At 25.3% G+C, this 15198-nt stretch overlaps 8 protein-coding genes and 2 pseudogenes across 8 annotated transcripts; 3 read left to right on the forward strand and 7 right to left on the reverse strand.

Annotated features, from left to right (window-relative positions):
- Window positions 1-401: 401 nt before the first annotated feature.
- On the reverse strand, window positions 402-886 carry LOC129610640 (histone H4). Its single transcript, XM_055523271.1, has one exon. The coding sequence runs from the start codon at window positions 711-713 to the stop codon at window positions 402-404; it is 312 nt and encodes a 103-aa protein (XP_055379246.1). The 5' UTR covers window positions 714-886.
- Window positions 887-1363: 477 nt separating this feature from the next.
- LOC129610564 (uncharacterized) lies at window positions 1364-8777 on the forward strand (annotated as a pseudogene).
- LOC129610544 (histone H1-like) lies at window positions 2695-3595 on the reverse strand. The gene has a single exon (XM_055523157.1). It carries the CDS (start codon window positions 3444-3446, stop codon window positions 2766-2768), a length of 681 nt encoding a protein of 226 aa, XP_055379132.1. The 5' UTR covers window positions 3447-3595; the 3' UTR covers window positions 2695-2765.
- On the reverse strand, window positions 5638-6095 carry LOC129610548 (histone H2B). The gene has a single exon (XM_055523161.1). The coding sequence runs from the start codon at window positions 6033-6035 to the stop codon at window positions 5664-5666; it is 372 nt and encodes a 123-aa protein (XP_055379136.1). The 5' UTR covers window positions 6036-6095; the 3' UTR covers window positions 5638-5663.
- Window positions 6320-6856, forward strand: LOC129610546 (histone H2A). The gene has a single exon (XM_055523159.1). It carries the CDS (start codon window positions 6439-6441, stop codon window positions 6811-6813), a length of 375 nt encoding a protein of 124 aa, XP_055379134.1. The 5' UTR covers window positions 6320-6438; the 3' UTR covers window positions 6814-6856.
- LOC129610549 (histone H4) lies at window positions 7405-7889 on the reverse strand. The gene has a single exon (XM_055523163.1). It carries the CDS (start codon window positions 7714-7716, stop codon window positions 7405-7407), a length of 312 nt encoding a protein of 103 aa, XP_055379138.1. The 5' UTR covers window positions 7717-7889.
- Window positions 8778-9697: 920 nt separating the features above from the next.
- On the reverse strand, window positions 9698-10598 carry LOC129610543 (histone H1-like). Its single transcript, XM_055523156.1, has one exon. It carries the CDS (start codon window positions 10447-10449, stop codon window positions 9769-9771), a length of 681 nt encoding a protein of 226 aa, XP_055379131.1. The 5' UTR covers window positions 10450-10598; the 3' UTR covers window positions 9698-9768.
- Window positions 10599-12640: 2042 nt separating this feature from the next.
- Window positions 12641-13098, reverse strand: LOC129610547 (histone H2B). Its single transcript, XM_055523160.1, has one exon. The coding sequence runs from the start codon at window positions 13036-13038 to the stop codon at window positions 12667-12669; it is 372 nt and encodes a 123-aa protein (XP_055379135.1). The 5' UTR covers window positions 13039-13098; the 3' UTR covers window positions 12641-12666.
- A 224-nt stretch (window positions 13099-13322) lies between these two features.
- LOC129610545 (histone H2A) lies at window positions 13323-13859 on the forward strand. The gene has a single exon (XM_055523158.1). The coding sequence runs from the start codon at window positions 13442-13444 to the stop codon at window positions 13814-13816; it is 375 nt and encodes a 124-aa protein (XP_055379133.1). The 5' UTR covers window positions 13323-13441; the 3' UTR covers window positions 13817-13859.
- A 543-nt stretch (window positions 13860-14402) lies between these two features.
- On the reverse strand, window positions 14403-14887 carry LOC129610550 (histone H4-like; annotated as a pseudogene).
- Between the last annotated feature and the right edge of the window lie 311 nt (window positions 14888-15198).

Here is a 15198-nt window from a genome sequence, read left to right on the forward strand (position 1 = left end):
AATATTTCATTTTTTCAATTTAAAAATTAAATCATTTTAATTAAAATGAACCGAATGAATGAAAAAATATTTTTAATATTTTCTAATGAATCTATGAAATCTATGAAAATTTGAAATGAAAATTATTTTAAATATTTTTTTAAAAATTTATGATCTATTAAATAATAATTTTATTTTATTTTATCTATATTATTCATTCTTTGATAAAATTAAAAATATGATTAAAGTATAAAAATTCAATTTTTTAATACGAAAAAAATTTTTCGCATTCATTTAAAATGAATTTATTATATTATTAATATTATGGAATTTAATGGAAGGGAAGCTTCATTTTAAAATACTCTTTTTATATTTTTTGATGGCCTTGAAAAAGGCCTTTTGTATATAAATATTAAAATAATTTAACCTCCAAAACCATATAGAGTACGGCCTTGTCTTTTCAATGCATAAACAACATCCATTGCAGTTACAGTCTTTCTTTTAGCATGTTCTGTATATGTAACAGCATCTCTTATAACATTTTCTAAGAAAACTTTAAGTACACCTCGTGTTTCTTCATATATCAATCCTGATATACGTTTCACACCGCCACGACGAGCTAATCTTCGAATAGCTGGTTTTGTAATACCTTGGATATTATCACGCAAAACCTTACGATGACGTTTTGCACCACCTTTTCCTAATCCTTTTCCACCTTTACCACGACCAGTCATTATTATTCAATTAAAAGTTACAAAAAAATTACAAATTAAATTTGATAAATTTACAACACAACTGAATGTTGATTACTGAACTAAATTCTTCGATTTTCCTCTTATATTTATGCATATTATTTCTTTCAATACACACACATTTTTCTTTTCAATTATTTACTACTACTACAACTCCAAAATACAACTACTATTTTATGACTTCAGTATCAGTTCCTAGTCCTACAGTCTATTGGCTAACCAAACCCAACACTTTTGCAAAGGCGGTTTGCATTCGCGCCTTTTTTCCTTTAATTAAAGTGCACTCAGCACTATGCAAATTTATACATTTCTTCGATAATAATTAATATATTTTACTTTTTTTACTACATTTTAAATCCCAATTCTATTCTAAACATTAAAAAATAATAGAATTTATTGTAAATTTTATATAAATTGTATTTGGATTTGTGTTTGTGTTTGGGTTTGTGTTTGTGAAGAAATCGAGAAAACGTATTTGTATTGGTTTTTCTCATGAATACTATAAATATTTGTATGCGATGTGGTACATAAAATTATTCTTTTTGATTAGTGAAGTGAAGTAGTACACATCGCAATCGTATTCGTATTGTAATTTTTCCGGTTTCATTCTGAATAAGATATTGAATTGAAAAATGGCTCGTACAAAGCAGACAGCCCGTAAATCTACTGGTGGTAAAGCACCACGTAAACAGCTAGCAACTAAAGCAGCAAGAAAAAGTGCACCAGCAACTGGAGGAGTAAAAAAACCTCATCGTTACAGACCAGGTACAGTTGCTCTTCGTGAAATTAGACGTTATCAAAAGAGCACTGAATTATTAATTCGCAAATTACCATTTCAACGTTTAGTTCGTGAAATTGCTCAAGATTTCAAAACTGATTTACGCTTCCAAAGTTCCGCTGTAATGGCTTTACAAGAAGCTAGTGAAGCTTATTTAGTTGGTTTATTTGAAGATACAAATTTGTGCGCTATTCATGCTAAAAGAGTTACAATTATGCCTAAAGATATTCAATTGGCCCGTCGTATTCGTGGTGAACGTGCTTAATTATTATATTTAAATATTTTATTTAAAAATCAAACGGTCTTTTTCAAGACCATAAAATTTTGAAAAAAAAGTAAATTTAAACCAATTTGTCTATAAATAATGAGCCTTATTCTAGTTGTCGAAGTAGAGCGACGATTGTCGTTACGACTTGAATTTGATATTCTAAGCAAAATGTATTTCAGCCTTATTCCAGTTGTTGTTCTTTTGCGAAATATGTAGTGAAACGACGTTTTTTGTCGAAAAGTATTTAACAAGTGATAAGCAAGAAAGATACACCAAAAATCCAAATTAAAACAACAATTTAACAAAATCATAAAAAAAATCTACATAAATTAAGTCATAAAATATATACATAATTTAATTTTTGTTTTTAGCGTGAAAGTATTTATAAATTTGAAAAATTGGAAATTGAAGAATCGTTTTTTTCCACGAATATATTCAGTAAATATTGTAATAGTTTGAATAAAATAAAATGTTTGCAACTAACTTACTTGAAAAAATTAAAATTATTGTAATGGCTTACACTCCATTTGGCAAATCCAATGGATTAGAGCTGTCGCTAATCTAAAATCTTTTGATCCTTAATTGTCGTTTTTTTTAAATTTCATCACTACCGGAATGAGATGAACCCGTAAACCATAATGCAAATGACATTTTTTATTATTTAAAAATATATACACTGAAAATTTTTTTAGTTTTTTACTCGTTGAAATTTCTTTAGAAAATAAAACGCATTGAAAGTGAAACGTAAGTGACACGACAATTAGAATAAGGCTCAGTATAGAATGCATAATAAATCAATCAAAAGTTATAACAAAAATAATCTCATTCAATACTTTTCTTTAAAATTCAATTTAAAAATTCAGCATTTTTTTCATTTTACTCTTTAACTAAAATATTGTTAGCCTTAATAAAGGCTTTTTTATATACAGTATACGGATGTACTTACATTCATATACATCATTATTTAAATTCAGATGGTAAAAGTACTTTATTTTTTTCCTGCAGGTTTTTTGGCAACTGCTTTTTTTGCTCCAACTGATGCTTTTTTTGGTTTGGGAGCTTTAGGTTTTTTTACATCACTTTTAGATGCTTTTGTAGATTTTTGTTTTGGTGACTTACTTTTTACTGTTCCAGCTTTTTTGGCTGCTTTTGCAGCAGATTTTTCAGATTTTTTCTTTTCACTAGATACCTTTTTTGCCGCAGATTTCTTTTTATCTCCAGAAGCAGATTTTTTTGCTGTTGTTGCACTAGTAGCTTTTTTAGGTTTTTTCTCTCCAGCTGCTTTTACCTTCTTAACTTTTGGTTTAGGTTTAGATTCCTTTTTAGGTTTGGTTGCTGCAGCCGATAATTTAAATGATCCAGATGCACCTTTGCCTTTCGTTTGGATATATTTTCCATTTTCAACAGATGATTTTAAATGTTTTTTTATAAATGGAGCCAATTTATCTGCATCAACTTTATAATTTGCAGCTAAATATTTTTTTATTGCTAATAATGATGAGCCACCACGTTCTTTTAGTGTTTTAATTGCAGCATCTACCATTTGAGATGTTGGTGGATGAGTAGGTTTAGCTTTTGGCTTTTTAACTCCACTTGAAGCTTTCTTAGCCGCTTTTTTTGCTTCTACTGGTGCTGCTGGAGAAACTGCTACTTCTGCGTTTTCGGCCATATTTTTAAATCCAAAAAATTACTTTTACTTTATAATTTTAAAATAAAAATTCAAATTCTTATAAAATTACAACTTTTAAATATATGTATGAGTTTCACTTTGAAGTATATTTTATTCTTGTTATACGAGTATTTATTATTTTGTTTGCTTGCTACACAAATACAAAATATTGGAAATTTTGTTCGCAACAAAAATTATAGCCTTAAAAAACATGAGAATTACATAGAGTCGATATACAAATATTTTTACTATAATTTTAAAACATCCTTTAAATTTATTTGATACCCTATCACTATTTTTACTATTTTTCTCATTAAAGTCAAACAATTCTTAAAAATATATTTCAGTTTTAAAATTTACATATTATGTAATTATTAAAAATATATAAAATTTGCAAAATATATTTGAATTAATATGAAAATTTCACTTAAATTTACTCAAAGTCCTTCGTAATTTTAACTTCTTATGAATATTATTATTAAATATTAGTATTATTTAATTTTATATAAGTATTTTAAAACATTTATAATATTTTTCAAATTTATAAAATTCATTTAAAACACAATTGTCTCATAAAAATATAATAATAAATAGAAAAATCTTAGTTAAATGATGATTATTCCAAGCAATAATTTCTAAATTGGAATTTTTCTTCTAATTAAATTTTAAAATATTTATTAAGTTTTTTTATTCTTTTAAGCAATTAATCTGTTTATTTTTGTTATAATTTTTTAAATATTATTTGAAAAACATATATTTAAATAATTTTACAAAATAAATATATAAAATATAAATTAATAAAAAAGGAAATAAGTATGCATGTACATATTGTATATGCTTTTGTTCTATAAGTTACAAAAATTCTTTTTTTTTTTTTTAATAAAACAACACTAATAATACAATATTAATAATAAAATCTTATTTTAAGTGGATTTTATATAAAATCAAATATTAAGTTTTAATAGAAAATTAATATTCTAAAGTATTAAATCAAGGTGGATAAATATACATGGGTATATAATGGTTTTATACGTATATAATAAGGGCTACTAAAATGAAATCAATCATAAAACATCAAAATTTAAGATAATTAAGATATAAGATTAAGTACATTGTTGTGTAATAAATTATGAACATGTTTTTATGTATATATATATATATATATATGCGTATGAATGTTATATGGTATTTAAAAATCACAAATTTTGTTTACAAGATACAGATTTTATAGCATTCAAGTATTCAATATAGATCTTGTTATTAAATTGAAAATTATAGCAATTTGTTGAAATTTGACTTCCACAATTAAGTCTGGCCGATAGGGAGAAATATAAATTAGTGCTAAAGAAATCATTTGTACACATTTAATCAAATAAGACACTATTTTATATATAAAGATACATATATCATAAACAACATTAAGTAGAATTTTTAGTATAAGCATATAGGTATACACGTATAAATTTAAAAAAAAGTATCACTCTTAATAAATAATTATACATAATATTAATATGAATATAAATGTACTCATATGATTTTGAAAAATCATTTGTACAAATAAATAAGTTTGTACAGAACTTCTAGAATACAAAATAACCATAATGATACTCGTAATATGGACTCGTATACATATTATACATAAAAGCCTAAACAAATGAATTGCAAAATATGAAATACTACATGAAAATAGATTAAATACAATATGGTCAGATAAAATTATATAATAACTAAAGATTTGAGAAAAAAATTAAAAGATATTAGTTAATTTAAGTGATATTGACTTGGAAGATCATTAATAACTACTAAAGTTAAGTAACAATAATTTTATTGATGAATTTATAAAAACATCATTATGCATAAGTTTAAAATATATATTTTTTTAATATAGTTGTACTAAGATACAAGCTATTATTAGTATTTGGGTATAGATATTATACTACCCTCTATCATGTGTGTATACGTGTGTTTTAATATTTATAAAAATTTTAAACAGATTAAAAAACGTATGTATGTACAAGGTTACATACATTTTAAAATATCTATATGTCATTTGGTATTTAAAATTTATTTGAGAAAAAATCTGTAATAAATACCTATGTATATATACAACTATGTAGTTGATTTTATATTCTTTACTCTTAAAATAGTATTTTATAGTCCTTAAAAGGACTTTTTTTTAATTTTAAGCGAATATTATTTGCGTACGGTCAAATTTATTTATTTTGAACTTGTATATTTAGTAACAGCTTTTGTACCTTCACTTACAGCATGTTTTGCTAGTTCGCCAGGTAATAATAATCTAACAGCAGTTTGAATTTCACGACTAGTTATTGTTGATCGTTTATTGTAATGTGCTAAACGAGAAGCTTCTGCTGCGATTCTTTCAAATATATCATTTACGAAACTGTTCATGATACTCATAGCTTTTGAAGAAATTCCAGTATCTGGATGAACTTGCTTCAAAACTTTGTAAATGTAAATAGCATAACTTTCCTTACGTTTACGTTTCTTTTTCTTATCACTTTTCGAAATGTTTTTTTGAGCTTTGCCAGCTTTTTTTGCTGCTTTTCCGCTTGTTTTTGGTGGCATTTTTTACTATCCTTCTGCTTTTGCTTTTACTACAAAAATTTCTTCAATTTCAATTCAATACAATACAAATATGAATATGAATTTAGATGTAGATGTAGATGTAGAATACACAATTGATACCTATTTCTGGAATACAACAATATTTATGAATTTTGCTTTCTCCCCTCCAATAAAAATATTGACGCACATTTTACGTTTGAAATTTTTTGCACCGTGTTTTAGATGAAAATAAAAAGCATAAATATTATGATATTTTCCATATAAAACATTAGTATTTGAATTGATCTGATTCAAATTTTCTGTGTTTATTGCTATAATCTACGATTGTGTACAGTACAAGTACAGTACAGATTATTAAATATTTTAAGTTGTATCAAATAAAAAAAAAAAGAAATCATTAAAAATGTCAGGACGTGGTAAAGGTGGAAAAGTTAAAGGAAAAGCAAAATCTCGTTCTAATCGTGCTGGATTACAATTTCCAGTTGGTCGTATCCATCGTTTATTAAGAAAAGGTAATTATGCCGAACGTGTTGGCGCTGGAGCTCCTGTTTATTTAGCAGCTGTAATGGAATATTTAGCTGCTGAAGTTCTTGAATTGGCTGGTAATGCTGCAAGAGATAATAAAAAAACCAGAATTATTCCAAGACATCTTCAATTAGCCATCCGAAACGATGAGGAATTGAACAAATTGTTGTCGGGTGTTACAATTGCTCAAGGTGGTGTATTACCAAACATTCAAGCTGTATTATTACCAAAGAAAACTGAAAAGAAAGCCTAAATAACCTCAACGAAATTAACAATTTTACTATTTAAAACTAAAATTTAATATAGAAAAAAAATAAAACGTCTTTTTCAAGACGACAAAAAATTTATTAAAAGAGAAATTTTAAAATTTAATATCTTTCAATTACGAATTACGAGTATCATATTGCATACATAACAACTCAATTCAATATTCGATACAAATAAATATTTCATTTTTTCAATTTAAAAATTAAATCATTTTAATTAAAATGAACCGAATGAATGAAAAAATATTTTTAATATTTTCTAATGAATCTATGAAATCTATGAAAATTTGAAATGAAAATTATTTTAAATATTTTTTTAAAAATTTATGATCTATTAAATAATAATTTTATTTTATTTTATCTATATTATTCATTCTTTGATAAAATTAAAAATATGATTAAAGTATAAAAATTCAATTTTTTAATACGAAAAAAATTTTTCGCATTCATTTAAAATGAATTTATTATATTATTAATATTATGGAATTTAATGGAAGGGAAGCTTCATTTTAAAATACTCTTTTTATATTTTTTGATGGCCTTGAAAAAGGCCTTTTGTATATAAATATTAAAATAATTTAACCTCCAAAACCATATAGAGTACGGCCTTGTCTTTTCAATGCATAAACAACATCCATTGCAGTTACAGTCTTTCTTTTAGCATGTTCTGTATATGTAACAGCATCTCTTATAACATTTTCTAAGAAAACTTTAAGTACACCTCGTGTTTCTTCATATATCAATCCTGATATACGTTTCACACCGCCACGACGAGCTAATCTTCGAATAGCTGGTTTTGTAATACCTTGGATATTATCACGCAAAACCTTACGATGACGTTTTGCACCACCTTTTCCTAATCCTTTTCCACCTTTACCACGACCAGTCATTATTATTCAATTAAAAGTTACAAAAAAATTACAAATTAAATTTGATAAATTTACAACACAACTGAATGTTGATTACTGAACTAAATTCTTCGATTTTCCTCTTATATTTATGCATATTATTTCTTTCAATACACACACATTTTTCTTTTCAATTATTTACTACTACTACAACTCCAAAATACAACTACTATTTTATGACTTCAGTATCAGTTCCTAGTCCTACAGTCTATTGGCTAACCAAACCCAACACTTTTGCAAAGGCGGTTTGCATTCGCGCCTTTTTTCCTTTAATTAAAGTGCACTCAGCACTATGCAAATTTATACATTTCTTCGATAATAATTAATATATTTTACTTTTTTTACTACATTTTAAATCCCAATTCTATTCTAAACATTAAAAAATAATAGAATTTATTGTAAATTTTATATAAATTGTATTTGGATTTGTGTTTGTGTTTGGGTTTGTGTTTGTGAAGAAATCGAGAAAACGTATTTGTATTGGTTTTTCTCATGAATACTATAAATATTTGTATGCGATGTGGTACATAAAATTATTCTTTTTGATTAGTGAAGTGAAGTAGTACACATCGCAATCGTATTCGTATTGTAATTTTTCCGGTTTCATTCTGAATAAGATATTGAATTGAAAAATGGCTCGTACAAAGCAGACAGCCCGTAAATCTACTGGTGGTAAAGCACCACGTAAACAGCTAGCAACTAAAGCAGCAAGAAAAAGTGCACCAGCAACTGGAGGAGTAAAAAAACCTCATCGTTACAGACCAGGTACAGTTGCTCTTCGTGAAATTAGACGTTATCAAAAGAGCACTGAATTATTAATTCGCAAATTACCATTTCAACGTTTAGTTCGTGAAATTGCTCAAGATTTCAAAACTGATTTACGCTTCCAAAGTTCCGCTGTAATGGCTTTACAAGAAGCTAGTGAAGCTTATTTAGTTGGTTTATTTGAAGATACAAATTTGTGCGCTATTCATGCTAAAAGAGTTACAATTATGCCTAAAGATATTCAATTGGCCCGTCGTATTCGTGGTGAACGTGCTTAATTATTATATTTAAATATTTTATTTAAAAATCAAACGGTCTTTTTCAAGACCATAAAATTTTGAAAAAAAAGTAAATTTAAACCAATTTGTCTATAAATAATGAGCCTTATTCTAGTTGTCGAAGTAGAGCGACGATTGTCGTTACGACTTGAATTTGATATTCTAAGCAAAATGTATTTCAGCCTTATTCCAGTTGTTGTTCTTTTGCGAAATATGTAGTGAAACGACGTTTTTTGTCGAAAAGTATTTAACAAGTGATAAGCAAGAAAGATACACCAAAAATCCAAATTAAAACAACAATTTAACAAAATCATAAAAAAAATCTACATAAATTAAGTCATAAAATATATACATAATTTAATTTTTGTTTTTAGCGTGAAAGTATTTATAAATTTGAAAAATTGGAAATTGAAGAATCGTTTTTTTCCACGAATATATTCAGTAAATATTGTAATAGTTTGAATAAAATAAAATGTTTGCAACTAACTTACTTGAAAAAATTAAAATTATTGTAATGGCTTACACTCCATTTGGCAAATCCAATGGATTAGAGCTGTCGCTAATCTAAAATCTTTTGATCCTTAATTGTCGTTTTTTTTAAATTTCATCACTACCGGAATGAGATGAACCCGTAAACCATAATGCAAATGACATTTTTTATTATTTAAAAATATATACACTGAAAATTTTTTTAGTTTTTTACTCGTTGAAATTTCTTTAGAAAATAAAACGCATTGAAAGTGAAACGTAAGTGACACGACAATTAGAATAAGGCTCAGTATAGAATGCATAATAAATCAATCAAAAGTTATAACAAAAATAATCTCATTCAATACTTTTCTTTAAAATTCAATTTAAAAATTCAGCATTTTTTTCATTTTACTCTTTAACTAAAATATTGTTAGCCTTAATAAAGGCTTTTTTATATACAGTATACGGATGTACTTACATTCATATACATCATTATTTAAATTCAGATGGTAAAAGTACTTTATTTTTTTCCTGCAGGTTTTTTGGCAACTGCTTTTTTTGCTCCAACTGATGCTTTTTTTGGTTTGGGAGCTTTAGGTTTTTTTACATCACTTTTAGATGCTTTTGTAGATTTTTGTTTTGGTGACTTACTTTTTACTGTTCCAGCTTTTTTGGCTGCTTTTGCAGCAGATTTTTCAGATTTTTTCTTTTCACTAGATACCTTTTTTGCCGCAGATTTCTTTTTATCTCCAGAAGCAGATTTTTTTGCTGTTGTTGCACTAGTAGCTTTTTTAGGTTTTTTCTCTCCAGCTGCTTTTACCTTCTTAACTTTTGGTTTAGGTTTAGATTCCTTTTTAGGTTTGGTTGCTGCAGCCGATAATTTAAATGATCCAGATGCACCTTTGCCTTTCGTTTGGATATATTTTCCATTTTCAACAGATGATTTTAAATGTTTTTTTATAAATGGAGCCAATTTATCTGCATCAACTTTATAATTTGCAGCTAAATATTTTTTTATTGCTAATAATGATGAGCCACCACGTTCTTTTAGTGTTTTAATTGCAGCATCTACCATTTGAGATGTTGGTGGATGAGTAGGTTTAGCTTTTGGCTTTTTAACTCCACTTGAAGCTTTCTTAGCCGCTTTTTTTGCTTCTACTGGTGCTGCTGGAGAAACTGCTACTTCTGCGTTTTCGGCCATATTTTTAAATCCAAAAAATTACTTTTACTTTATAATTTTAAAATAAAAATTCAAATTCTTATAAAATTACAACTTTTAAATATATGTATGAGTTTCACTTTGAAGTATATTTTATTCTTGTTATACGAGTATTTATTATTTTGTTTGCTTGCTACACAAATACAAAATATTGGAAATTTTGTTCGCAACAAAAATTATAGCCTTAAAAAACATGAGAATTACATAGAGTCGATATACAAATATTTTTACTATAATTTTAAAACATCCTTTAAATTTATTTGATACCCTATCACTATTTTTACTATTTTTCTCATTAAAGTCAAACAATTCTTAAAAATATATTTCAGTTTTAAAATTTACATATTATGTAATTATTAAAAATATATAAAATTTGCAAAATATATTTGAATTAATATGAAAATTTCACTTAAATTTACTCAAAGTCCTTCGTAATTTTAACTTCTTATGAATATTATTATTAAATATTAGTATTATTTAATTTTATATAAGTATTTTAAAACATTTATAATATTTTTCAAATTTATAAAATTCATTTAAAACACAATTGTCTCATAAAAATATAATAATAAATAGAAAAATCTTAGTTAAATGATGATTATTCCAAGCAATAATTTCTAAATTGGAATTTTTCTTCTAATTAAATTTTAAAATATTTATTAAGTTTTTTTATTCTTTTAAGCAATTAATCTGTTTATTTTTGTTATAATTTTTTAAATATTATTTGAAAAACATATATTTAAATAATTTTACAAAATAAATATATAAAATATAAATTAATAAAAAAGGAAATAAGTATGCATGTACATATTGTATATGCTTTTGTTCTATAAGTTACAAAAATTCTTTTTTTTTTTTTTAATAAAACAACACTAATAATACAATATTAATAATAAAATCTTATTTTAAGTGGATTTTATATAAAATCAAATATTAAGTTTTAATAGAAAATTAATATTCTAAAGTATTAAATCAAGGTGGATAAATATACATGGGTATATAATGGTTTTATACGTATATAATAAGGGCTACTAAAATGAAATCAATCATAAAACATCAAAATTTAAGATAATTAAGATATAAGATTAAGTACATTGTTGTGTAATAAATTATGAACATGTTTTTATGTATATATATATATATATATATGCGTATGAATGTTATATGGTATTTAAAAATCACAAATTTTGTTTACAAGATACAGATTTTATAGCATTCAAGTATTCAATATAGATCTTGTTATTAAATTGAAAATTATAGCAATTTGTTGAAATTTGACTTCCACAATTAAGTCTGGCCGATAGGGAGAAATATAAATTAGTGCTAAAGAAATCATTTGTACACATTTAATCAAATAAGACACTATTTTATATATAAAGATACATATATCATAAACAACATTAAGTAGAATTTTTAGTATAAGCATATAGGTATACACGTATAAATTTAAAAAAAAGTATCACTCTTAATAAATAATTATACATAATATTAATATGAATATAAATGTACTCATATGATTTTGAAAAATCATTTGTACAAATAAATAAGTTTGTACAGAACTTCTAGAATACAAAATAACCATAATGATACTCGTAATATGGACTCGTATACATATTATACATAAAAGCCTAAACAAATGAATTGCAAAATATGAAATACTACATGAAAATAGATTAAATACAATATGGTCAGATAAAATTATATAATAACTAAAGATTTGAGAAAAAAATTAAAAGATATTAGTTAATTTAAGTGATATTGACTTGGAAGATCATTAATAACTACTAAAGTTAAGTAACAATAATTTTATTGATGAATTTATAAAAACATCATTATGCATAAGTTTAAAATATATATTTTTTTAATATAGTTGTACTAAGATACAAGCTATTATTAGTATTTGGGTATAGATATTATACTACCCTCTATCATGTGTGTATACGTGTGTTTTAATATTTATAAAAATTTTAAACAGATTAAAAAACGTATGTATGTACAAGGTTACATACATTTTAAAATATCTATATGTCATTTGGTATTTAAAATTTATTTGAGAAAAAATCTGTAATAAATACCTATGTATATATACAACTATGTAGTTGATTTTATATTCTTTACTCTTAAAATAGTATTTTATAGTCCTTAAAAGGACTTTTTTTTAATTTTAAGCGAATATTATTTGCGTACGGTCAAATTTATTTATTTTGAACTTGTATATTTAGTAACAGCTTTTGTACCTTCACTTACAGCATGTTTTGCTAGTTCGCCAGGTAATAATAATCTAACAGCAGTTTGAATTTCACGACTAGTTATTGTTGATCGTTTATTGTAATGTGCTAAACGAGAAGCTTCTGCTGCGATTCTTTCAAATATATCATTTACGAAACTGTTCATGATACTCATAGCTTTTGAAGAAATTCCAGTATCTGGATGAACTTGCTTCAAAACTTTGTAAATGTAAATAGCATAACTTTCCTTACGTTTACGTTTCTTTTTCTTATCACTTTTCGAAATGTTTTTTTGAGCTTTGCCAGCTTTTTTTGCTGCTTTTCCGCTTGTTTTTGGTGGCATTTTTTACTATCCTTCTGCTTTTGCTTTTACTACAAAAATTTCTTCAATTTCAATTCAATACAATACAAATATGAATATGAATTTAGATGTAGATGTAGATGTAGAATACACAATTGATACCTATTTCTGGAATACAACAATATTTATGAATTTTGCTTTCTCCCCTCCAATAAAAATATTGACGCACATTTTACGTTTGAAATTTTTTGCACCGTGTTTTAGATGAAAATAAAAAGCATAAATATTATGATATTTTCCATATAAAACATTAGTATTTGAATTGATCTGATTCAAATTTTCTGTGTTTATTGCTATAATCTACGATTGTGTACAGTACAAGTACAGTACAGATTATTAAATATTTTAAGTTGTATCAAATAAAAAAAAAAAGAAATCATTAAAAATGTCAGGACGTGGTAAAGGTGGAAAAGTTAAAGGAAAAGCAAAATCTCGTTCTAATCGTGCTGGATTACAATTTCCAGTTGGTCGTATCCATCGTTTATTAAGAAAAGGTAATTATGCCGAACGTGTTGGCGCTGGAGCTCCTGTTTATTTAGCAGCTGTAATGGAATATTTAGCTGCTGAAGTTCTTGAATTGGCTGGTAATGCTGCAAGAGATAATAAAAAAACCAGAATTATTCCAAGACATCTTCAATTAGCCATCCGAAACGATGAGGAATTGAACAAATTGTTGTCGGGTGTTACAATTGCTCAAGGTGGTGTATTACCAAACATTCAAGCTGTATTATTACCAAAGAAAACTGAAAAGAAAGCCTAAATAACCTCAACGAAATTAACAATTTTACTATTTAAAACTAAAATTTAATATAGAAAAAAAATAAAACGTCTTTTTCAAGACGACAAAAAATTTATTAAAAGAGAAATTTTAAAATTTAATATCTTTCAATTACGAATTACGAGTATCATATTGCATACATAACAACTCAATTCAATATTCGATACAAATAAATATTTCATTTTTTCAATTTAAAAATTAAATCATTTTAATTAAAATGAACCGAATGAATGAAAAAATATTTTTAATATTTTCTAATGAATCTATGAAATCTATGAAAATTTGAAATGAAAATTATTTTAAATATTTTTTTAAAAATTTATGATCTATTAAATAATAATTTTATTTTATTTTATCTATATTATTCATTCTTTGATAAAATTAAAAATATGATTAAAGTATAAAAATTCAATTTTTTAATACGAAAAAAATTTTTCGCATTCATTTAAAATGAATTTATTATTAATATTATGGAATTTAATGGAAGGGAAGCTTCATTTTAAAATACTCTTTTTATATTTTTTGATGGCCTTGAAAAAGGCCTTTTGTATATAAATATTAAAATAATTTAACCTCCAAAACCATATAGAGTACGGCCTTGTCTTTTCAATGCATAAACAACATCCATTGCAGTTACAGTCTTTCTTTTAGCATGTTCTGTATATGTAACAGCATCTCTTATAACATTTTCTTAGAAAACTTTAAGTACACCTCGTGTTTCTTCATATATCAATCCTGATATACGTTTCACACCGCCACGACGAGCTAATCTTCGAATAGCTGGTTTTGTAATACCTTGGATATTATCACGCAAAACCTTACGATGACGTTTTGCACCACCTTTTCCTAATCCTTTTCCACCTTTACCACGACCAGTCATTATTATTCAATTAAAAGTTACAAAAAAATTACAAATTAAATTTGATAAATTTACAACACAACTGAATGTTGATTACTGAACTAAATTCTTCGATTTTCCTCTTATATTTATGCATATTATTTCTTTCAATACACACACATTTTTCTTTTCAATTATTTACTACTACTACAACTCCAAAATACAACTACTATTTTATGACTTCAGTATCAGTTCCTAGTCCTACAGTCTATTGGCTAACCAAACCCAACACTTTTGCAAAGGCGGTTTGCATTCGCGCCTTTTTTCCTTTAATTAAAGTGCACTCAGCACTATGCAAATTTATACATTTCTTCGATAATAATTAATATATTTTACTTTTTTTACTACATTTTAAATCCCAATTCTATTCTAAACATTAAAAAATAATAGAATTTATTGTAAATTTTATATAAATTGTATTTGGATTTGTGTTTGTGTTTGGGTTTGTGTTTGTGAAGAAATCGAG

Source organism: Condylostylus longicornis, unplaced genomic scaffold, assembly GCF_029603195.1.
Source record: "Condylostylus longicornis isolate FDR11 unplaced genomic scaffold, ASM2960319v2 ptg000045l, whole genome shotgun sequence".
Classification (NCBI taxonomy): Eukaryota; Metazoa; Arthropoda; class Insecta; order Diptera; family Dolichopodidae; genus Condylostylus; species Condylostylus longicornis.

Bases quoted from the DNA above. Each gene is read 5' to 3' on its own strand.
- LOC129610549 (XM_055523163.1), bottom strand. From the start codon at position 7,716: ATGACTGGTCGTGGTAAAGGTGGAAAAGGATTAGGAAAAGGTGGTGCA.
- LOC129610547 (XM_055523160.1), bottom strand. From the start codon at position 13,038: ATGCCACCAAAAACAAGCGGAAAAGCAGCAAAAAAAGCTGGCAAAGCT.
- LOC129610543 (XM_055523156.1), bottom strand. From the start codon at position 10,449: ATGGCCGAAAACGCAGAAGTAGCAGTTTCTCCAGCAGCACCAGTAGAA.
- LOC129610546 (XM_055523159.1), top strand. From the start codon at position 6,439: ATGTCAGGACGTGGTAAAGGTGGAAAAGTTAAAGGAAAAGCAAAATCT.
- LOC129610640 (XM_055523271.1), bottom strand. From the start codon at position 713: ATGACTGGTCGTGGTAAAGGTGGAAAAGGATTAGGAAAAGGTGGTGCA.
- LOC129610544 (XM_055523157.1), bottom strand. From the start codon at position 3,446: ATGGCCGAAAACGCAGAAGTAGCAGTTTCTCCAGCAGCACCAGTAGAA.
- LOC129610548 (XM_055523161.1), bottom strand. From the start codon at position 6,035: ATGCCACCAAAAACAAGCGGAAAAGCAGCAAAAAAAGCTGGCAAAGCT.
- LOC129610545 (XM_055523158.1), top strand. From the start codon at position 13,442: ATGTCAGGACGTGGTAAAGGTGGAAAAGTTAAAGGAAAAGCAAAATCT.